This window comes from Agelaius phoeniceus, chromosome 24, assembly GCF_051311805.1.
Source record: "Agelaius phoeniceus isolate bAgePho1 chromosome 24, bAgePho1.hap1, whole genome shotgun sequence".
NCBI lineage: Eukaryota > Metazoa > Chordata > Aves > Passeriformes > Icteridae > Agelaius > Agelaius phoeniceus.
Genome location: NC_135288.1, coordinates 6,641,255 through 6,665,168, shown reverse-complemented (window position 1 = coordinate 6,665,168; position 23,914 = coordinate 6,641,255). Strand labels below are relative to the sequence as shown.

General features: G+C 45.5%; 1 protein-coding gene across 4 annotated transcripts; it reads left to right on the top strand.

The window, feature by feature from the left end:
- The first annotated feature begins 2,392 nt into the window (after positions 1 to 2,392).
- On the top strand, positions 2,393 to 23,462 carry VWA1 (von Willebrand factor A domain containing 1). 4 transcript variants are annotated; one of them, XM_077190244.1, is made up of 7 exons: positions 2,401 to 3,056; positions 6,960 to 7,523; positions 15,671 to 15,949; positions 17,053 to 17,325; positions 18,380 to 18,531; positions 19,020 to 19,137; positions 21,629 to 23,462. In XM_077190244.1, exons 1-7 carry the CDS (start codon positions 2,795 to 2,797, stop codon positions 21,676 to 21,678), a joined length of 1,698 nt encoding a protein of 565 aa, XP_077046359.1. In that variant the 5' UTR covers positions 2,401 to 2,794; the 3' UTR covers positions 21,679 to 23,462. The 4 variants fall into 4 exon arrangements, with proteins under 4 accessions (XP_077046361.1, XP_077046359.1, XP_077046360.1 ...); XM_077190245.1 differs by lacking the exon at positions 2,401 to 3,056 and adding an exon at positions 3,079 to 3,217; XM_077190248.1 differs by lacking the exon at positions 2,401 to 3,056 and adding an exon at positions 5,513 to 5,718.
- Positions 23,463 to 23,914: the final 452 nt, after the last annotated feature.

Sequence of the window (23,914 nt, the reverse complement as noted above, 5' to 3'; positions counted from 1 at the left end):
TTAATATACATTATATAATACATAGAATTATAATATTAATAATATCTACTATGATATAATACATAATATATTATATTTTAATATATTATTTATAATATTTATACTATTATTCAATTAATAGCTTTATAACAGTAATATAAATTTTAATATAATTTTAATATAGAAATTTTTAAATATACATTGTAAAAATCTAGCAAATCACTCAAAATCTCTCTACAAAAACAAGGAAGAGTCAATCCCAGCACTGCTCATCCTCTGAGAAACATAAAACTGGTGTTTGTTAGATGTAAACACATCTATTTTTGTAGTTTGTCTTCCAAGTCAAACAAAAATAAGAGATGACTCCAGGCTGAGCCCTGCATGACCTGGCGGTAACTGAGAAGTGACAAACCCAGGCCTGACCCCAGGCTGGCATTTCTGGGGTCGGGGAGATGAAGCTGGAGCCCTTGGCCTGCAGCTGAGCAGAAATTAATTAATTAGCAGAAATTAATTAATTAGCAGAAATCACCTTCAAAGTGGGTGAACTTGTGAGAAGTGCTGCTCGCTTCCAAGAAAATTGAGAAAGGTTTATTAAAACCTTATCAAAAACACAACAGAAGAATGAACGGAGAAAATACAACAGAGCCAGGAGCAGAAGATTTTTCCCCCCAGGATTTTTTGCCTTTTAACCCTTTAAATTCTGCCCCAAAATTCCGCCCCAAAATTCTGTCCATCAGCTCCTTCTTGCCTGTCCATGGTGGAGTTGAAACCCTTAAATCCTGATTGTTGATCAGGTGCTGCCACAGTGCCAACCCCACCCTCCCAAATGTCCCAAACCCTGAGAACAACACAAGAGGGGTAAAACACAACTAAAAATCTATAAAATATAACTCAAAATCTATAAAACATAACAAGAAATCTATAAATATACCTATAAATCTATAAAACATAACTATAAATCTATACCATAGAACTTTAAATCTATAACACATAAGTATAAATCTATAACACATAACTATGAATCTATAAAACAAAACTAAAAATCTATAAAATATAACTATAAATCTATAACACATACTTATAAATCTATAAAACTTCTCCTAACACCTATACATGATATTTGCCTTTTAATTGTGAGAGGGATCTGGATCAGCCTCTCCTCCCCCTGAAGAGAGAGGGGCTACAACTCAGAGAGGTGCAGTTTATTTAGTATTTAAATATATATTGAAATAAATTAATATTTATTATTATTAATATTATTTAAATTACTATTTAAAATAAATATTAAAATTTAGTGTAAATTATCATTTTAATTATAAAATTGGGAAAGGAGGAATGGAAGGAAATCATCTCCATGGATCCAGCAAGGGGCTCTGCATGGGTCTGGAGAGGATGGGATGGGATTTGGTGGGATCTGATGGGATTTGGTGGGATCTGATGGGATTTGGTGGGATATTATGGGATATAGTGGGAGCAGGTGGATGTCTGGGTTAGCAATGCAGGAATTTAGGGATCTGAACCCCCTCCTCCCTCTGAAGCTTTCAAGAAATCCTTTGGAGAGAGGGGCTGCAACTCAGAGAGGTGCAGTTTATAAAAATTTAATATTAACTATTTTTAAAAAAATTAATAAAATTTTATAAAAATAATACAAATCAATTAATAATTTTTTATTAAAAATTATTATGAATTACAATTTTAATTATTAAATTGGGAAGTGAGGCATGGAAGGAAATCATCTCCATTAATTCAGCAAGGGGCTCTGGATGGGTCTGGAGATGGGGCAGGAGGAGGATTTGGTGGGATTTGGTGGGATATGATGGGATTCGGTGGGATTTGGTGGGATTTGGTGGGATTTGGTTGGATTTGGCGGGGACAAGTGGATGTCTGGGTTAGGGATGCAGGAATTCAGGGATCTGAATCAGCCTCTCCTCCCTCTGAAGCTTTCAGCAAAGGTGTTTGTAGGTTAACTTTCTGGTGTTTGTGGATTAATTTTCTGGTGGTTTTGGATTTAATTTTCCTGGTGTTTGTGGATTTAATTTTCCTGGTGTTTGTGCATTAATTTTTTGGTGTTTGTGCATTAATTTCCTGGTGTTTGTGCATTAATTTTTTGGTGTTTGTGCATTAATTTCCTGGTGTTTGTGCATTAATTTTCCTGGTGTTTGTGCATTAATTTTCTGGTGTTTGTGCATTAATTTCCTTGTGTTTGTGCATTAATTTTCTGGTGCTTGTGCATTTATTTTCTGGTGTTTGTGCATTAATTTTCTGGTGTTTGTGCATTAATTTTTTGGTGTTTGTGCATTAATTTCCCTGGCAGGGGGGACACAGGAGCCGCAGCCCCGCGTGTCCGCAGCGCTGGGAGGGCCCCGTGGGCAGCTCCGAGCTCCCCGCGCTCCTCCCAGCAGATTGGCCAATATTCCCGGGGCAGGGCAGCTCCCTGCCTTCCCCACTCTTCCTTTCCTTTATAAACGCCTTTTTCCCTCTTCCAGCTCATTCCAGACCAGCAGGACTTTGGATTTCTCTCAGTTTTCTTTCCCTTTTTTTTCTTTTCCTTTTTCTTTTTTTTGTTTTTTTCTTTTTATTCCCTGTAGTTCCTGGCCTGCTGCCAGTGCCTCTCAGGTCCAAAGTTTTATCTACAGGGACATATATCTATATTTTTTTCAATTTTATTTTATTTTTATTTTTTTTTCCAAGCCAAGCCCAGCTGCGCACGGACGAAACCCCCGCTCCTGGGGCGAGCTCAACTCGGCAGAAGAAGAGGAGGAGGACGAGCAGCAGGAGCTGCCTCCCCTCCAACCCTCCCTGTCAGGATGGATTTATGGCTTTAAAAGGAGTGGGGGGAGGAAGGAAAATTCCCTGCAGGAGCCAGAGCTCGCAGCCCAGCGCAGCCCGGACGGAGCTGCAGGATGGCCCTGGGGGCTGCCGGACCCGGACTATGACTGAGCTCGGGCTTTGCTGGGCCCCCTCAGGTGGATTTAAGGCGCTTTGGGCAGGACCAGGCTCTGCTATGTTGGCCAAGGTGGTGTTTTCACTTTTTCTGTGGCTGCATTTTGCTGCGGGACAGGACACACCTGAGCCAGGTGAGTGCCTGAAAGGTGAAGGGTTCCTGCTCTGCTTTTCCCTGTTCTTTGCCTCCTGCTCACCTCAAAAACCCTTTTTAGAATAAAAACTCAACCGATGGTGCTGCTTTCCCTTTTTCTGTGGCTGCATTTTGCTGTGGGACAGGACACACCTGAGCCAGGTGAGTGCCTGAAAAGCAAAACGTTTCTGCTCTGCTTTACCCCATTCCCTGCCTCCTGCCTGCCTCAAAACCCCTTCTCAGAATAAAAACTGAGCTTATGGTGCTGCTTTCCCTTTATTCTGTGGCTGCATTTTGCTGTGGGACAGGACACACCTGAGCCAGGTGAGTGCCTGAAAGGTGAAGTGTCCCTGAGCTGGTTTTCCCCCTTCTTTGCCTCCTGCTGGCCTCAAAAACTCTTTGCAGAATAAAAACTGAGCATAACGTGCTGCTTTGGGTGTTTAGAAGTAGTTGTGCGCAAGAAACCTGTCTGTAATCGCAGCAAGAAATTAATTAGAATGTAATTTTGTCGCTTTTGCTCCCGGCGGGGAAGAGGAAATTGTTCAGAAATTTACAGAGTTAAAGCAATCCCATGGAAAAGCGCTCGCTCCTCACTGAGGGCTCTGAGAGGAGCCAGGCGGTGATTAACGCTCTGTTCTCTCCTGATCGCTGTAATTCAATCACTTCGGCTTTAAAACTTCAGCTTTTCTTTCTCCTGGGAGCTGCTGATGGGAAATGATAACGGGGCAGTCCTGCAGAGCTGGAATTGGGAAAGGGAGGGATGGATGGACGGACGGACGGACACACGGATGATGTCCCAATCCTGAATCAGGGCAGGATTCCCCCCTCAGCGGTGGCTGAGCTGCTGCAGTTCAGTCTGTCCTGGTGTGGAGAAGGTTCTGAGGCTGCAGGGGTGGTTCTGGTTGGTTTTCAGTACCTGTAGGGATGGTTGTGTTTGGTTCTGTTTGGTTCTGAGGCTTCAGGGATGGTTCTGAGGCTTCAGGGATGGTTCTGAGGCTGCAGGGATGGTTCTGTTTGCTTTTCAGTGCCTGCAGGGATGGTTGTGTTTGGTTCTGTTTGGTTCTGTGCCTGCAGGGATGCTTCTGTTGGTTCAGTGGCTCCAGGGTTGGTTCTGAGGCTGCAGGGATGGTTCTGGTTGATTTTCAGGGCACCTGGGAACTGCAATCCACTGGGGAACCAGAGGGAGCCTCATGTCTGTCCCTCCATGTCCCACTGGCGTCTGTCCCTCACAGGGTGCTGGCTTCTGTCCCTCTGTGTCCCACTGGGGTCTGTCCCTCAGTGTCCCAGCTGGGGCAGGAACAGTGCTGCAGCTCCTGCCATTGTCCCAGCTCCCCAAGTCCACCCCAACAGCAGCAATTCCCATTGTCCTGCCCTGCTGCCACCCTGGGAGCCCGTGGCACATTCCCATTGTCCTGCCCTGCTGCCACCCTGGGAGCCCGTGGCATTTTCCCAACCCGTGGCATTTCCCAGCTCTGAACAATGCTCAGGCCTTCAGGGGCTGTGACAAGGCAGCCTTGGCATTCCACAAGGGTTGTGCCCTGCTCCAGAGGCTGGGTGTGGGTTTGGGGCGAGCTGAGCTGGGTTCAGGGGGATCAGTGTTTGGATGATCTGGGTTTGGATGAGCTGAGTTCAGGAGGATCAGCATTTGGGATGAGCTGGGTTTGGATGAGCAGGGTTCAGGAGGATCAGTGTTTGGGGCTGAGCTGGGTTTGGGGCTGAGCTGGGTTTGGATGAGCTGGGTTCAGGAGGATCAGTGTTTGGATGATCTGGGTTTGGATGAGCTGGTTTGGATGAGCTGCCTTTGGCCTCCCCCTCTCTGGGCAGGAGATGCCCATCCCAGCCTGGCACAGCTCCTGCTGCCTTGTCCAGAGGGGCTGTGGTGCCACGGGCACAGGAACAATTTACCCATGGAGAAGAAGAATCCTCCAGTTTAGCCTCCATCCTAAAACCTCCATCTTCCTTCATATTTATTTCTATATTCTAAAACCCCAAACTCTCAGTTTTCCACCCTGTGATTTTACACACTTCTAACCAACTCCACACCCACAATCCCAGTTCTGTCATTCCATTTTGGAACTCTGCATCGACCTGGGGATGTGGAGAAAGGTTCTCTTTGGGGTCTGTACCTTTAAAAGCACAGAAAACTTAAAACCCTCAGCACCCAGAGTTCCCACACGAGCAGTGGGAGAAGACAACAGTGGGATGTCAAGCAGAGCTACCCCGGACAGGAGCTGGTCCCTGCTGGCTGCGAGGGAGCCCCAGAGGCCGGGGCTGTGTGAATCAGGCTGTGCTCAGCTCCCAGCCCGGATCTCTCCCGTCAGCATCAGGGGAAGCCTGGCCAGCTGCTCTCCTCCTCCTGGAAAAGCCAGCAGGCAGCGTTGTGTTTCCATGGGGACATTTTGCTTCCCAAATCCAGCCCTTCAAAACACTTCTGAGCTCGGGGCATCGACCCAGGCTCACGTAGGGGCTGACAGCAGGACCCTGCTGTGTCCCTGTCCCTGCCCGGGCTCCAGCAGAGCTCAGGGATCACATCTCAGTTATCCCTGACACTCCAGGAGGCAGGAAAATGCTCATGGGTGCTCCAGAACCCCCCTGAAAATGAGAAATCCTCGTCTGGCACCTGGCCACGCCGTCTGAAGCGCCCGAGAGCAGCAGCTGCTTGCGTGAGCAGGGATTTGGTGGTTGCAAACCTCCACCTCTGGCACGGATGGCATGTTTGTGCTGGATGCAGGACAAGGAGCAGGAGGAAGGATGAGGGAATTGGGAGCCTGGACCTGCTCAGGATTTCAGTGTCTTGGTTGCTTTGTGAGCCTTGCCACGCTCCTGATGGGGGCAGAGCCTTTGTCTCGATTTTCTTTTTTTTTTTTAATGGATTCTTTCTGCTGAACAGGAGGAATTTGTTTCCATCTCGTGCAGGAGTCAGCGTCACACATGGGATGGGGTTGGTGGGAGGCAGAGCCTTTGTCTCGATTTTATTTTATTTATTTATTTTTAATGGGTTCTTTCTGCTGAACAGGAGGAATTTGTTTCCATCTCACAGGAGTGAGTGTCACACATGGGATGGGGTTGGAATGAAGGAGAAGCTTCTGCTCAGCCCACAGAGGGTCCCTTCAGCTCCAAACACCCCCCTGCCCTCCAGCTGCTGGTTTGGTTAACCAGGGCAGGGCCCTGTGGGGTCAGGATGGGGCTCTCCCTAATTAACAGCAATGAGTAATTAACAGCAATGAGTAATGGGGAAAACCAGCATTTACGGGATGGTGCCCCAGAGCTGCAGGGTACAGAAAAAAGGACAGAGCTGTGATTCCCCAAACCTTTGTTTTGTGGGGTTTTACCCACATGGCTGTGACTCCTCTTTGTCCTTTTGGGGTCTCACACAAAAGGACACAGTCTGACTCCCCAGATCTTTGTTCTTTTGGGGTTTAACCCAGAAGGACACAACTGTGTCTGTCCTTTGTTCTTTTGGGGTTTCATACAAAAGGATTTGGCTGTGACTCCCCAAACCTTTGTTCTTTTGGGGTTTTACCCAAAAGGGCACAGCTGTGACTCCTCTTTGTTCTTTTGGGGTTTTACCCAAAAGGGCACAGCTGTGACTCCTCTTTGTTCTCTTGGTGTTTCACCCCAAAGGACATGGCTGGGACTCCCCAAAGCTTTGTTTTTTGGGGTTTCACCCAAAAGGACATGGCTGGGACTCCCTTTTGTTCTTTTGGGGTTTCACTGAAATGGATAAAACTGTGACTCCCCAAACCTTTGTTCTTTTGGGGTTTCACACAAAAGGACACAGCTGTGACTCCTCTTTGTTCTTTTGGGGTCTCACCCCAAAGGACAGGGCTGTGCCTCCCCAGCCTGTGCAGGTTTGGGGCTCACAGCACTCCACTGATGCAGTTCCCTCTCTCTGCCCTGCCAGCTCCCCAGCCATCCACCTCCAACACTGAGGGCGACCTCCTGTTCCTGCTGGACAGCTCTGCCAGCGTCTCCCGCTATGAGTTCTCCAAAGTCAAGGAGTTCATGTGGGACCTCCTGCACCCTTTCACCTTTGGCCCTCGGGATGTGCAGACCAGCATCATCCACATCAGCACCACGCCCAGCATGGAGTTCCCCTTTGACCGGCACCTGAGCAGGGACTCGCTGAGGAAAGCCATCGGGGGCACGCGGCAGCGGATGGGCGACACCAACACGGGCAAGGCGCTGTCCCTGGCCAAGGAAAAGCTCTTCAGCAGCGAGGCTGGGGCCAGGCCGGACGTGCCCAAGGTGCTGCTGTGGGTGACGGATGGCTTCTCCACGGATGACATCTCGGAGCCCATGCAGCTGCTGAAGGACATGGGGGTGACCGTGTTCATCGTCAGCACCGGCCGCGGGAACTTCCTGCAGCTCTCGGCGGCTGCCAGCCCGCCCTCGGACACGCACCTGCACTTTGTGGACGTGGATGACCTGCCCATCATCACCCAGCAGCTCAGGGACGCCATCCGAGGTAGGCTGGGACAGGAGGGGGCAGCAGGGCCTGGCACGGGGCTCGGATGGTGCAGGTCGATCGCTGTTGGTGTAGGTGATCACCCAGCTCTGGAACAATGTGCTCTGACCCCATGGTTCAGAACAATTGCTTCATTAAATTATATTATATGACATTAATGCTATATTATAACTATATATAATATAGTTATATAAATATATATAAATATATATAAATATATATAAATAAATAAAATAGAAGGGAATAATGCGCTCTGACCCCATGGTTCAGAACAATTGCTTCATTAAAACTACATGACATTAATACTGTATTATAACTACAGTAAAGAGAATAATTTGCTCTGACCCCATGGTTCAGAATAATGGCTTTATTAAATTGTATTATATGGCATTAATGCTATATTATAACTATACAGAAGGGAATAATGTGCTCTGACTCCATGGTTCAGAAGGCTGAGCAATTGCTATATTATATTATACTATTTAATACTATTTTAATACTATATTATATTAATACTATTGATAGAATATAGTATTAATATAGTATGGTGTATACATAGTATTATATTAATGGTATTATATATAATATATTATATATATTATATATAATTATATATGATATATATTGTATGTAATATAATATCTTATAGTAATTATATATATAGTATTATATTAATACTATATTATAACTATACTAAAGAGAATAACATGCTCTGACTTCATGATTCAGAACAATTGATTTATTAAAACTATACTATATGACACTAATATTATATTATAACTATATTATAACTGTACTACAGAGAATAATGTGCTCTGACTCCATGATTCAGAAGGCTGAACAATTGCTTTATTAGAACTATACTATATTAAATTAATACTATATTATATTATTATATATATTTATTATATATTATTAGTATTATATATTATAGCCATACTATATAACACTAAAGAAAAATCTGGGACTGTCTCCAGACAGGCACAGCTTTGAGTGATTGGTTAATTAATATAAGCAATTATCACCAGAATCCAATTACCAAATCCCTGCCACAGGTCCGAGTACAAACCAAGGCTTCTGGGAGGTCTGGGATAAATATTTGCCCTTGGAATATTTGTGTGAGTGGGACAGGTTCCCTTTGGTGAGGTGAACTTGTGTTTGTGAGGAGTTCAGCTGGGAACGAGGAACTCAAAATATCTGAATTCCTTAAAACCCCACAAGTCTTTGGGATGAGTCATGCAGGTCAGGCATCTGCACACCCCAGGCAGAGCTCAGAAATGCCCCACCTGCACAGGCTGTTAACCAAAGATTTCCCAAACAGGAGTGATTTCACCTCAGTAAATTGTGGACACAAAGTGCCTGAGCACCGTGAGCTGATTTTCACACTCAGAGTGGTTTTTATTTCTTTCCTCTCAAAAGTTTCTGTCTCTGTGCCAGCTGATGGAGGAACACAAACGTGTTGAGCACATCTAAAATGGGATGTGTGTCCCTGGCAAGGATTTGGTCCTGTTAGCTCCTTCCAGCTCTGGTTTGGGATAGATCTGACTCCCTGAAATTCACCATCAGGGGCTGAGACCTCCAACTCCTGCAGTTGTTCTCTTACAAAACACAGTTCAGGACAGTGCCTGCTGTCAGCATTGAGGCTATAGGAAAGGAATGTTTTTGTTCCATAAATCCCTGTTCTAACGTGTTCCACATCTGCCAGATCCCTGGACTGACTTGGCCAGCAGAGCCTTTGGAGGAACAGCCCAGCCCTCACAGGGCTGCAGAGAGGGAAATGCCACTGGAAATGCCCCTGTGCCACAGCTGCCTGCCCTGTGAGACCCCAAAAGGGTAAAGGGGAACCACAGCTGTTTCCTTTGGGGTTAAACCCCAAAAACCAAAGGTTTGGGGAGGCGCAGCCATGTCCTTTGGGGTTAAACCCCAAAAGAACGAAGATTTGGGCAGTCACAGCCATGTCCTTTTGTGTGAGACCCCAAAGAATGAAGGTTTGGGGAGTCACAGCCATGTCCTTTTTTGTGAAACCCCAAAAGAATAAAGGTTTGGGGAGGCACAGCTGTGCCCTTTTGTGTGAGACCCCAAAAGAACAAAGAGGCCTCGTAGCCATGTCCTTTTGTGTGAAACCCCAAAAGAACAAAGGTTTGGGGAGTCACAGCTATATCCTTTGGGGTGAAACCCCAAAAAACAAAGGTTTGAGGAGTCCCAGCTGTGTTGTTTTGTGTGAAACCCCAAAAGAACAAAGGAGATCTAAAACCTGCAGAGGTCAGGACAGCTGTGCCTGAGGGTAATGTTCATTCTGTGAATCCAGCAAGCCCTAAAACCTCCTGGGCTGGGATTTTAATGCTGGGTGAGATTCCCACAGGAACCCAGGGCTTGCAAAGTGCCAGGTTTTGGTCCCATCACCTGATTTCACCTTAATAAAGCCACTTAATCCACTGCTCCCTACCTGGAGGAGGCAGCCCTCAGCCAGCACCCCTCCTGGCATGGCAGGGACTGACAGCATCTTGGCAGGCAGGAATTAATTAATTCCAGCTCTGGAATGGCCCAGACTGGTTTAATTATCACTCCTCTCTTATCTTCATCTCCTGCTACTCTTAAAAAAAAAAACCAAAAAACCCAAAAAAACAGTGGAGGCTTTTGGAGAGGCACAAACAAGCTTTGTCAGGAGCTGCTCTCCTCCTTCCATCTGCTCTCCAGGCTGGGCTGTTTCCTGCCTGCTCCGCAGAAATTCCAAACCAAGGCTCCCTGCCAAGCTGCTGCTGCCTCAGGTGGGCCCAGCCTGCACAGGGAGACACCCCTGAGATGTGCTGGGGCTGCAATGGCTCCAGAGATGCCCTGGGAGGGGGGCAGGACAGGGCCTGGGGGTGCTCACTGCCTGTTTTTCCTCAGCCCATGCAATCCTGGAGTCCCCTCTGCTTTTTCACAGCTTTTCCCACAGTTGTGTTCATGGGCCATATCAGCTTATGGGGTATTAGTTTAAGGATGAGCTGTTCAAGAGCAAATGTTCTCTGCATCTATTTCTGAAGTCACCTTCAGCTCTGAGAGCAGAGATCTTCTCCTCTCTGTGAGGGCACAGGGTCTCATCACTCTTCTCTTTTTCTCTGTTCAAACTTCTCATGGCATCACAGCTACTTTAACATTTGCTTACTTTAGCCTGGAGCCCTTTGCTGAACAAATCATTGCCCCAAACTTTTCAAGGCCTTACAAGGAAAAGGGGACTCTGATGCATCAATTGCATCCTTCTCCATAGCTTTACAAGAGGTTTTCAGTCCTAAGATCAGGACATTTTTTTTTTTTCCCTGCAGAAAGCAGCTCCCAGCCAGCCTGGCTGTGGCACAGCTGGCTCCTGGCAGGCACCTCCACCCTGCCCAGAGGGAGGGGAAGGTTCCCAGGCTGTGCAGGAGCTCAGGCTCCTTCTGTTGCATCTCAGATGTGCCCAAAGTGTGGCATTTGGTGCTGGGGAAGGACCCTCAGTGTTGTGAAAGCAAGGCATTCCTCTGAGCTGACATCAGCCCCGTGCCTGCAGCCACTTGCTCTGTGCTCAGCCCAGTTAAGCTGGGGCTGCTGACTCCTGCCAGCCTTTGGCACCAGCTCCTGGGCCAGGCTTTGCAGGAGCCTGCAAGCCCTGAGCATCACCACGTCCCACATGTGCTCAGAGCAGAGCATTTCTGACCCAAAATGGGTCCTGGGTGAGTCCTGCTGCAGGGAAGGCTTTGAGCTCTGTCCCCCCTGCCAGAACCAGAACCTTGCCCCACTCACATCAAACAGAGCCAGAAGTGATTCGTCCCAAATCCCAGCTGCAGCTTCTCTGACCCAGTTTAGGACAGGTTCTTCTGTCTGGCTGCAGGAGAACCTGTCCTAATCTGGGTCTGAGAAGCTGCAGGAGAACCTGTCCCAATTTGGGTCTGAAAACTACAGGAGAACCTGTCCCAATCTGGGTTTGAGAAGCTGCAGGACAACCTGTCCTAATCTGGGTCTGAAAACTACAGGAGAACCTGTCCCAATTTGGGTCTGAGAAGCTGCAGGAGAACCTGTCCCAATTTGGGTTTGGGAAGCTGCAGGAGAACCTGTCCTAAACTGGGTCTGAAAGCTACAGGAGAACCTGTCCCAATTTGGGTTTGAGAAGCTGCAGCTGGGATTTGGGACAAATCTGTCCTGTTCTTGCTGTTCAGCTGTTCTTCCTGCTGGTTTTTTTTTCCTTACCCTCATCATGAGGCCAGCAGCATTCCTGCAAGTCTGATTTTGTGAGTCCTGCTGCAGGGAAGGCTTTGAGCTCTGTCCCCCCTGCCAGAATCAGAACTTTGCCCAACTCACATCAAACAGAGCCAGAACACAGATTTGATTCGTCCCAAAATCCCAGCTGCAGCTTCTCAGAGCCAGATTAGGAGAATTAGAAATAGAATTAGAAATAATTATTCTAGAAATAATCTAGAATTAGAAATAATCCACAGATTAGGACAGGTTCTCCTGGAGCCAGGCAGAAATCCTGGCTAATCTGGGTCTGAAAACTGCAGGAGAACCTGTCCTGCTGTGGGTCTGAGAAGCTGCAGCTGGGATTTGGGACAAATCTGTCCTGTTCTTGCTGTTCAGTTGTTCTTGCTGCTGTTTTTTTCTTACCCTCATCATGAAGCCAGCAGCATTCCTGCAAGTCTGATCCTGATCTCTGCAGAGCTCCTGGCTGCAAAATGGAGTCCCCAAGAGGCAGGAGGTGGAGGGAAAGTGTCACCAGCTGAGTGTCACCAGGCAGGCACTGCCTGGGTCCACTACAGGATATTAATTATTATTAATTATTATTAATTATTATTAATTATTGCTGTTTCCCTCTGGGAGCAGAGGGGTTGGGAAACACTGTGTGTTGGATTCAGCTTTTTTCTGACTTAGAGATGGAGCAACTGAGAGGTGTTTGAAAAGCTTTTATTTTATTTTCAGTCTCATGTGAACGGTGAGACAATACAGATGTTATAATTCATGCTATTACAACCAGAAGTTGATTATTTCTTAATTATAGTACATTGTAAGTGGGTTTTTTTGCTTATTTGCTTTAGCTACATTATGTTGTACATGTTTTAAGGCCAATCATCTAAAATTACTCCTCATGGCTCCTACTACAATGCATCTTTCATAGTTTTATTTCTCCAAAGTGTCTAATCTTTTCTGTAAGGTCATCTTTTGAAACTTTTTTTTTTTCTGGTTCCATTTCTCTCTCCACAATGTCTGTCCTGTTCCATGGCATTTCTAAATCAGCATTTCTTATCTCCAGGTTTGCACACAGATGCACACTGTGTGGGCCTTGTGTTTGAGAACTCTCTATAAATCCATTTCTCACAACTGTGGGCTTTTATTTCTCTATTTTCTGTGCTTTATTGCCCTCTTTCTATGCTGAAACTTCCAGGGCTCTGGCAAGAAGGGGCAGAGCTGTTGCTGTGGGCTCCCTGCCCCTCGTCCTTTGATCTGCCCCCTCCATTCACAGTTTCCCTGCTCCAAGCTCACTCATTTCCACTCCCTGAGCTTTTGGCAGGATTTTTGGCAGCGCTGAGACCTTTCCTGTGCTCCCTGTCCCTTTGTGGCTTGGCCCCTGGGGTTTGTGGGGCTCCCAGAAGGGTGCAGGGCCCCAGGATATGGGATGGGATCACTGGGATGGGCAGGGCACAGAGCAGGGAAATGTTCCTGCCAGGGAACAGCTCAGAGGAAAAACTGAGCCTGTTTTATTTGGTACAGGGAAGCTGGCAGGGCTCAGAGCAGCTCAGGGGAGGAGAGCTGATCCTCTCCCAGCTAAAGGACGAGTCTGGGAAGGCAAAGCAGCCCCAGTTTGCAGCTTTGGGAGGGATTCTGTGCCTCCCTTCACCTCTGTGCAATGGGGAGCCAGAGAGAGCTACCTGAGCATGAGCTGGAAGGTGCTTTTATAAGGATTTAGGGGCACTTCAAAGCTCTTAAAAATCATTTTAAACCAGAAGAGATCTCCATGCCACTCCCCTGGAGTTAGAAACAAGGTCCTGTGTGTTTGTGCCCCTCTGGAAGACCAGAGAACGGTGGAATTGTGCCCAAAATGGACACGTCAGAAGGGCCAAGGAGCAGAGGGAGCTGCCCAGCACCACCAGAGGGATTTGTGCCTGGAATTTGTGCTCTGGAACTCCGAGGTGGCACAAAAAAAAGGCTCAAAAAGAAGCAGTCCCCATCCCTGGGTGTGTTTAACAAAGCCTGGGTGTGGCACTGGGCACCAGGGTTGAGTTGAGGGGTTGGGGCTGGGTTGGACTCCGTGGTCTTGAAGGTCTCTTCCAATTTGGTCATTCTGTGATTTCTGTGGATTCTGAGAACTCTGTGGTTCTGAGAACTCTGTGGTTCTGAGAATTCTGTGGATTGTGTGATTGTGTGAATTCCGTGGATTCTGTGGTTCTGAGAATTCTGATTCTGTGGATTGTGTGATTGTGTGAATTCTATGGGTTCTGTGGTTTTGTGAATTCTGTGGTTCTGTGGATTCTGTGATTGTGTGAATTCTGTGGGTTCTGTGATTGTGTGAATTCTGTGGATTCTGTGGTTCTGTGAATTCTGTGGTTCTCTGGGTTCTGTGATTGTGTGAATTCTGTGGGTTCCGTGGTTTTGTGCATTCTGTGGATTCTGTGATTGTGTGAATTCTGTGGGTTCTGTGGTTTTGTGCATTCTGTGGATTCTGTGATTGTGTGAATTCTGTGGGTTCTGTGGTTTTGTGCATTCTGTGGATTCTGTGATTGTGCGAATTCTGTGGGTTCTGTGGTTTTGTGCATTCTGTGGATTCTGTGGTTTCTGAGAGTTCCGTGCCCAGGGGCAGGGAGAGGTGAGGTGGCACAAGAGGGCCCTCTCTGAGTGTTGAATGTCGCCGAACAAGGGAGCTCTGTGAGCCGGGCAGGAGGGAGTGACCTCAGCTGGGCTGGCACTGCCCAGGCCCTGCCCTCTCCCCTGGGCACAGAGCAGGGGAAATGGAGCTCTCCACGCTCTGGGCGGCTTCTGGTGCAGGGCTTTGCTGGTTTGGTGTCACTGGCTGGGGATTTCCACGGGGAAATTAATCTGTAGAGAATTAATTCTCTACCCTAGATTAGAGTTCCAGACCAGGTCTCTCGATCTAGACCAGATCCAGACCAGATCTCTCGATCTAGACCAGATCTGTAGGCTGGGTGCTTCAGGGAAATAGAAATGTAAAAATACATTGTAATACAACTCAAAAAAGGTAATTGTAGATAATTAGCTTTAAGACATTTACAGCATTTTATTTTAAATAAAAATGTACAAAATATTAATATATAAAATAAAATATAATAAGGTATATAAATACATTTAAGTATATATGTAAATGTATATTTAAATAAATATACAAATATATAAATTTAGTGTTATAAAAGCTTATAGGCCAAGAAACACTTATAATGTATTACAATTAAGAAATAGTTGGCTTCTGATTGTGATAACGTAAATTATAACATCTGTATTGTCTCATCCTTCACATTAAACTAAAAAATAAAAATTAATTTTAAAATAGAAATATGTAAATAAAATATACAAAATATAAATATATTAAATAAAAATATAATAAGGTATATAAATATCTTTAAATAAATATATATTTAAATATAATATAAAATAAATATAGATATATAAAATATAATAAATATATAAAATAAGTTAAAGTATAAATATAAAATATAAATATATATGAATATATAAAATAAAAATAAAAGTATGAAATATAAAATATTGTTAAAATATAAATGTATATAATAAAATATATATTAAATATTTATATATTGGGTATATATAAATTATAAAAATAAAGTAGACATAAAAATATATTAAAAATTACTATAGAAAATATAAAATATATTAAAAATAAAATATATTAAAATATATTTAAAACATTAAATAATATATTAAAATATAAATATATTAAAAATAAAATAAGATAAAAATAAAAGGATAAAAAATAAAATAAAAGCCTTTACAACACCTCTCAGCTACTCCATCTCTGAATCCACAAAAACCCCTTAATCCACCACCACCCCTTGGTGACTCAGGGCTGCTGCCAGCTGCATCTCTGACCCAGAAGGGCTGGGACTGCAGCTGCTCCTGCTGTGGGGGTTGATGCCAGCAGTGATTTCTGTCCCCTGTCCCTTTTCCAGATGTCATCCAGGCCAACCGCCTGCACGCCACCGACGTCACCTCCAGCAGCTTCCGCCTGGTGTGGCCGCAGCTGCTGTCCCAGGACAGCGGCTTCTACAGCCTGGAGTACGGCCCGGGGGGGGACCCCGCTGCCAGGAGCACCCTGCAGGTGCCCGGGGCTCAGAGCAGCCTCGTGCTCAGCCAGCTGGCACCAGGAACCACCTACGAGGTGGCGCTGATCCCCGAGTCCAACGTGCACTACTTCCCTCCCCAGAGAACCAGGGTCACCACCCTGCCAGGTAAAGGGGCATGGCTGGGACCAGGGGCACCACCCTGCCAGGTAAAGGGGCATGGCTGGGACCAGGGGCACCAGGGTCACCACCCTGCCAGGTAAAATGGGCATGGCTGGGACCAGGGTCACCACCCTGCCAGGTAAAGGGGCATGGCTGGGACCAGGGTCACCACCCTGACAGTTTAAATGGGCATGGCTGGGACCTTGGGTCACCACCCTGCCAGGTAAGATGGGCATGCCTGGGACCTTGGGGCACCAGGGTCACTATTGTGCCAGGTAAAGGGGCATGGCTGGGACCTTGGGGTACCAGGGTCACCACTGTGCCAGTTAACGGCGCATGGCTGGGACCAGGGTCACCACCCTGACAGGTAAAATGGGCATGGCTGGGACCAGGGGCACCAGGGTCACCACCCTGCCAGGTAAAGGGGCATGGCTGGGACCAGGGGCACCACCCTGCCAGGTAAAGGGGCATGGCTGGGACCAGGGGCACCACCCTGCCAGGTAAAGGGGCATGGCTGGGACCTTGGGGACAAGGACAGGATCCCACCTGGGGCTGGAGATGGAGATGGAGGATGCTGGGATGACCTAAGGGAAGTCTGGGTTTGAGAGGGGAAGAACTCGGAGCAGGATCAGCCTCTCTGTGCAGAAAATAATAAAAATCAGCCTCTCTGTGCAGAAAATAACTCAGATTTATGCTGGGGACGGACTGCACAGAGGGGGCAAACTGAAAACTGGGCAGGGGCGGCAGAGTCAAGGTGGACTTGTACACAATATTAATTTTCTGCATGTGAGAACAGCTGTGGCTGAAAGGCAGAGAAACTCTTTGCTTTGGGCTGAGCTGTGGGATGAGCATCAACATCTGTTTGCTGGGCTGATTTGAATTCCTTGCTGGGGCTGATTTGAATTTCAGTGTGTTGATATTAATTCCACTGGGTTGATTTGAATTCCTTGCTGGGTTGATTTCAATTCCACAGGGTTGATTATAATTTTACTGGGTTGATTTGAATTCCTTGCTGGGTTGATTTGAATTCCACACCCCTGAACCCCAAGATGACGCAGGTCAATAATTCTCATTAAATCCTCATTCTCACCTCTCTCCACTGTTCCCAGAGGAAATCAGCCCAGTTCAGGTTCTCATCTCAGACTCTGGGCCCCGCAGCTTCCAGGTCAGCTGGGCTCCTGTGCTGGACAGCGTGGCCTCCTACCAGGTGCTCTATGGGCCCCTGCCAGGGAACTCAGCCAAGCTGCTGCAGGTGGATGGGAGCCACAACAGCACCCTGGTGCAGCACCTGGCACCCAACACCACCTACCTGGTGACAGTGACGGCCATCTACAGGTCTGGGAAGGAGAAATCCCTGTCAGCCAAGGCCTGCACCCTGGAAGGTGAGCAGGAGCAGCACAAGGAGTGCCCCTAGAGGGTCTCCTGCCTCAGGGTGGACTCAGAATCCAGTACCTGGGTGGATTTTTGTTATTCAGAATCCAGGTTTTTTATTATTCAGAATCCTGTTTTTTTTATTATTCAGAATCCAGTCCCTGGGTGGATTTTTGTTATTCAGAATCCTGGTTTTTTATTATTCAGAATCCAGTCCCTGGGTGGATTTTTATTATTCAGAATCCCCAGGTTGGAAGAGACCTTCAAGACCAACCCAGCCCCAACCCCTCAACTCAACCCTGGCACCCAGTGCCACACCCAGGCTTTGTTAAACACACCCAGGGATGGTGACTCCAGCACCTCCCTGGGCAGCCATTCCAGAACTTTATCACCTTTCTGTGAAAAACTTTATCCCCTTTCTGGAAAAACCTTCTTCCCAACATCCACCCTGTATTTCCCTTGGTGCAGCTCGAGGCTGTGTCCTCTGGTTCTGTCAGTGCCTGGAGACAGAGCCCAGCCCCAGCTGAGCACAGGCACCTTTCAGGAGCTGTAGGGAGTGGTCAGCCCTGAGTCTCCTTTTCTCTTTTTTCTGGAAGGGTTTGGTATTCTGCAGTGCTGGATGGGTGGTTCTAAGAGCCTGATTTTCCCTGGAATTTATGTGGATCTCAAAGGTCTTTTTCACAGAATTCACAGAATGACCAGGTTGGAAGAGACCTTAAAGATAATGGAGTCCAACCCCTCAACTCAACCCTGGCGCCCAGGGCCACATCCAGGCTTTGTTAAACACACCCAGGGATGGTGACTCCAGCACCTCCCTGGGCAGCCATTCCAGAACTTTATCACCTTTCTGTAAAAAGCTTCATCACCTTTCTGTAACAAACTTTTCCCCCAATATCCAACCTACATTTCCCCCGAGCCTGTATCCTCTCATCTCCTCCAGCAGGAAGATGCAGAGTGATTTTCTCCCTGCACCAAAGCCGAGCTGTGTTTCCAGCACTCCCCGGGGCGGGATCGGGGATCCCTCTGGAACAATCCCCTGCTCCAACAGGGATTTTCTCTCCGCAGAGGGCTCCAGGGTGAGGCACCTGCGCTTTGAGGACGCGGGTCCCAGCAGCGTCAGAGCCTCCTGGGACTCCGCGGCCGGGGCCGTGCGGGGGTACCGGGTGCGCTGCCGGCGCCAGAGCGGCGCCTCCTCCGTGCTCAGCGTGTCCCCGCAGGTGCGTGAAAAAAGGGACAGAAAACATCCCAAAAAATCGCCTTTCGGGAGGTTTGCCTGCAGTGAAATGCGGGGAAATCTCGGGGAGTTCGCGGGGAGGGAAAAGCCTGCGTGTTACGGGTATGTGTTATGATGTTGGGGGTTTCTGCAAATGTTAAAATGGATTTTATAGCGTGTCGTGTCTTGGGTTTGTTTTTTGTTTGTTTTGTTTTTTTTTTTGTTTGGTTTTTTTGTTTGTTTGTTTGTTTTGGGGTTTTTTTTGTTTTTTTGGTTTTTGGGGTTTTTTTGTCTTTTTGGTTTTTTGGTTTTTTTTGTTTTTTGGTTTGGTTTTTTTTTTTTTTTTTTTTTGGTGGTGGTGGTTTTTTGGGTGGTTTTTTTGGGTTTTTTTGGTTTTTTTTTGTTTGTTTGTTTTTTGGTTTTTTTTCTCTCTCTTATTTTATCCCTTCCTAAAATTGACCGGGATTCTCGCTGTCCCGCCGTGTTTCCCAGGTGCACAGCGTGCTGCTGAGCGACCTGCCCCGGGGCAGCAGGGGCAGGGTGTGCGTGCAGCCCCTGTACCGCAGCCAGCCCGGCCCGAGGCTCTGCCGCACCGTGCGCAGGCACCCAGGTGAGCTGGGGCACCCTTGCAGCCACCAGAGGGGCTGGGGCACTGGGCCGGGCTCTCTGCACAAATCCCCAGTGGGATGGCACTGCTGGGAACGGGCCCTGGGGCTGTTTTATTTTCCAGCATCACTGGAAATTCCATGGTTGTGGCAATGGGGAGATGCCAGCAGGTCACGTCCCCGGCAGCAGGCAAAGGACTTCATGTTACAACTCACTTTATAAGTTTTTTTACCGTTCACACAAAGCAAAAGCACATTGACAGTATTTATATCTGTATAGTATATATTCTGTATTGACAGTAGTTCCATCCAACCATTATAAGCACAAATTCCTCTGGTTAAAACAATGCTTGCTTATTTTGAATACAATACCTGCTTGTAAGCCTTAAAACACAATGCACAGAGCTCCATTATCAAGCTTAAAACTTCCTAATATCTCGCTAGATACTTTTCTGTAGCTTAGGGAGTTATTCTAGCCAAGCATTAATACACAGACCATTGTTCTGTTTGTCCTTATTTTCTACATTTCACGTTTCTGCTGCCCTATCTCATGGCTCCTGCTTAGCTCCAATCACAGTTCTGCTGTCTCTGAGGCCTTTTGCAGCTTTCCCAAAACTTTCTGATTTTATGGATTCCCACAGGTTTGGTCTCTTCAAAGAGACAGAAGCTGGTGGTTATAAAGTTGTTTATTGCATGAGGATATCAGTTGTTTATTGCATGAATACCTCAGTTCTTTATTGCACAAGTGTGGTGGTGTCTGCAGGGGTCCCAGGATGAGGGAAGAGATGAGAATCTTGACTCCATGTTGCAGAAGGCTGATTTATTATTTTATGATATATATAATATTACAAGAAAATGGTCTATTAAAACTATACTAAAAGAATAGAAGAAAAAGATTTCATCAGAAGGCCAGCTATGAATAGAAAGGAATGATTATAAAATCTTGTGACTCTCAGAGAGTCCGAGCCAGCTGGACTGTGATTGGCCATTAATTAAAAACAACCACATGAGACCAATCACAGATCCATCTGTTGCATCCCACAGCAGAAGATAATTATTGTTTACATTTCATTTCTGAGGCCTCTCAGCTTCTCAGGAGAAAAGATCCTAGCAAAAGGATTTTTCATAAAACGTGTCCGTGACAGAGGCATCCTTGCAGTCAGGAGAGGGTTTTTGGTCTTCAAAGAGACAGAAGCTGGTGGTTATAAAGCTGTTTATTGCATGAGAACATCAGTTGTTTATTGCATGAGTCCCTCAGTTGTTTACATCAAGTGAATCCATCACTTGTTTATTGTACAAGCGTGGGGTGCTCACAGGGGCCCCAGGACGAGGGAAGAGAGGAGAATCTCAACTCCATGTTGCACAAGGCTGATGTATTATTGTATGATATATATTATATTATAAGAAAATTATATATTAAAACTATACTAAAAGAATAGAAGAGAGGATTTCATCAGAAGGCTTGAAAGGAATAGAAAGGAATGTAAGCAATTTCATTATGTGTGGAGCTAAGTTAATTTTGTGAAAGGGAAAACTACTGAACTTTAAACTGGGCTTTAGGGCTTTTACTCATTAACACCCTCTCTTAAGGCACTTAAAATATATTTCTACTTACTTAAAATGAAAACTTACACTCCTACTGTGTGGCTGAATATATTTCAGTTTTTCTAAAGGTTCCAATTCAAACCCTGCATTCTTTTCTCTCTCTGAGGGGTTTCTGTTTCACGCATTCCAAAAGCACAGAGGAGCCTCCAGGGCTGGGATATTCTGTGCCCATCACCGCTCTTGTTTCACCACAGGGACTGATCAAAATTGGGTTTTTTCCCGTTTTTAGGAGTAAGACTCCTCCTAGTGGAGTTTATTGCAGGCAGAAGGAAGAAGAGTAGAGTGGAGACATATGCACAAAAAAAATTATTCATTTATTTATTTTATCTACTATTTCGATATTATTTAATATTATAGTAATTATTATTAATATTATTTAAATATTAAACAGATAAATTTATTCAAATTTATCTTTGCATTTAATGCATAAAAATACATTTATTTATTTATTCATTATCTTAATATTATTTAATATTGTATTATCGCAATTAATTTAGTAATTAATATTGTTAAAATATTAAATAAATAAATTTATTTATTAAAATTTATTTATGTGTTTAATGCATAAAAAGCATTAATTAATTTATTCTTTAAATATTATTTCATATTATATTAGTTATTATTAATTTAATCATTAATTTTATTTATTAATTAATATTATTAAAATATTAAACATATAAAATTATTTATTAAACTTTATTTATGCGTCTAATGGATAAAAACAAGGGGTGAGATCTGTGACTCAGATGTGGAGAATGGGTGGCTAAAGCTGACATTTGTATTGCTCATGTCCTGACATTTTAATTCCTTGTATTCTGACATTTTAATTCCTTGTATTCTGACATTTTAATTCCTTGTATTCTGACATTTCCATTCCTTGTGTCCCTCCAGCCACAGAGGCCCACGGATACAGGCACAGAGAGCAGGACAGACTGCAGTGAGCTCATTCCCAGCACAGCAAAGGTCTGGAATGGACAAAGATTTGGACAAAAAGGAGGAGTCAGGGGAGGAACCAGCTCCTGTCCCAGGCTGTGCTGTCCCTGCAGGTGTCCAGCCCAAACCTGGCCCCAGCCAAGCTCTCCCAGGTTTAAAGGCTTGGCTGGATGCATGGAACAACCAGTGTGACTAAAAACGTGACTAAAAGATGCCAAATCTGTCCCCATTTCACAGAAACACGAGTAACAAACAGAGGCAGAGTTGGTGGATCCTCACTCTTGCTTGCTGTTCTCTATTTATTCAAGGTTGATGCCGGTTTCTTTTTGCATGAGCACATTCAGGATTTGGCTGTTCATCTTCCACCTGGCCAAATCCAGTCCTGCATCCAACCCATCCCCTCTGGGGAGCCTGGAGGAATGAGAGAGCAGGAAACCCAAAATCCTGGGAATGTGCTTCCCTCCAGGAGCAGCTGAGAGCTGATTCCAGATTTCACAGAAACACGAGCACCACACAGAAGGCAGAGTGGATCCTCTGGTGGATCCTCAGAGTGGATCCTCACTCTTGCTTGCTCCTGTTCTCTATTTATTCAAGGTTGATGCAGGTTTCTTTTTGCAGCTCATGAGCACATTCAGGATTTGGCTGTTCAACTTCCTTCTGGCATTCCTGAATCCAACCCATCCCCTCCAGGTTCCCTGGAAGGAATGAGAGAGCAGGAAACCCAAAATCCTGGGAATGTGCTTCCCTCCAGGAGCAGCTGAGAGCCCAGAAAAGCCAGACAAAAGCATCTAAAACATTTATTTTTTGTTTCTGTGCTCCTGCCTGGATCATTGCTCTGGCATTCCTGCAACCCCTCTTCAACGAAATGGGAGTGCTGCTGTCCTTGTGGAGATTAATTAGCCTGTTCTGTGACTAATTACAGGCAATAAGTCTCCAGCACTATCATTCCTCTGCACTCTGAACACACACAGCACATCTCTGGTGTCTTGTCTTGGGCTTTCACCCAGTGCTAAGCTTGAGCTACACTTAAAAATCAGGGGTTTTAAGGTAAAAAAGAGTAAATCTGATTATTTGATTATTTCCCTTTGCCCCTAAGTCTGAACTCGCTGCGTCTAAGCCACTCTGGAAAGGGGAGCTGGAAAAAAAAAAAAAAGAAAGATAATTAATTATAAATACCTGGTGACCAAGCAAATGGTTTCAAAGTTCAGGGCTTAGGGCTGTAAAGAAATGTAGATATTTCTCTGCTAAACCCCAGCATCAGTGGGAACACCTTCCCTCAGTAACTCTTGCTCTATTTTAAATTTATTGCTTATTTTCCCTCCATGTGGAACTCGGTTTTGAAGCAGTGCTGTTTGTGGAGAGCCCCATTCAGCCTCAAAAACCCTTCTTAAAACAGCTTAAATCAGCTCCTTTTGGGGCTGAGAGGAACTTTTATCCCTGACTTTGTCTCCTGAGAGCTGAATCCTTCATCTCCACCTTTCTGGAGCATTTTTCCTTGGGCTGCCTTGTTCAGGAGAGAAGGGAGGTGAGTCATTCATTAACTCTATAAAGAGATTTTCACGTGATTTTTGTCCTCCTCTGAAATGTGCATTTGTGACTGATTAATCTCAGTGTTGAAAGGATCACAAAGCCCCTGGAACTGCTCATGCAATAAAATGATTTTGTTTCTTCTCGCTGTAGGACAGAAATTAAGTTTGCACAAAACTCACTGCATAGTTTATTAATGCATTAATTTTCATCCCCCCCCAGTTGTAACACAGCCTTTTGAAGACAAATAAATATAAATACAAGAGCTACTGAATGGTTCCTTTGTGCTTGCTGGAAAACCTGTGGGGTTTTTTGGGGGGGAATTGTGGGTTTTGTTCCAGGGGTTGAAAAGCTGGAATTCATAGAATCATAAAAATTGGGAAAAGCTTCTGAGATCACCCTGTTAAATCATTATTTTAAATGAAGTGTGTGTTCCACCCATGCCTGAACAACCTGGTTTACTCCAAACTTTACTCCCATCCCTCAAAGAATGTGTGGGAAATGTAAAAAGCAGAAATATATTGGTATTGATGATTCCAAAATTATGATTTCCATGGGAAATCCTGCTCTTTATCCCAGATAACCGCAGCAATGGGTTTCTCCTCACTCCCCTTTTCTGCTTTCTTATCCTCTCTGCCATTCCAAGGAGAGGATTTTGAGGGAAATCCAGGATAACCCCAAGAGAAACGGGGGGTAACTCCAAGGGAAACCTGGGAT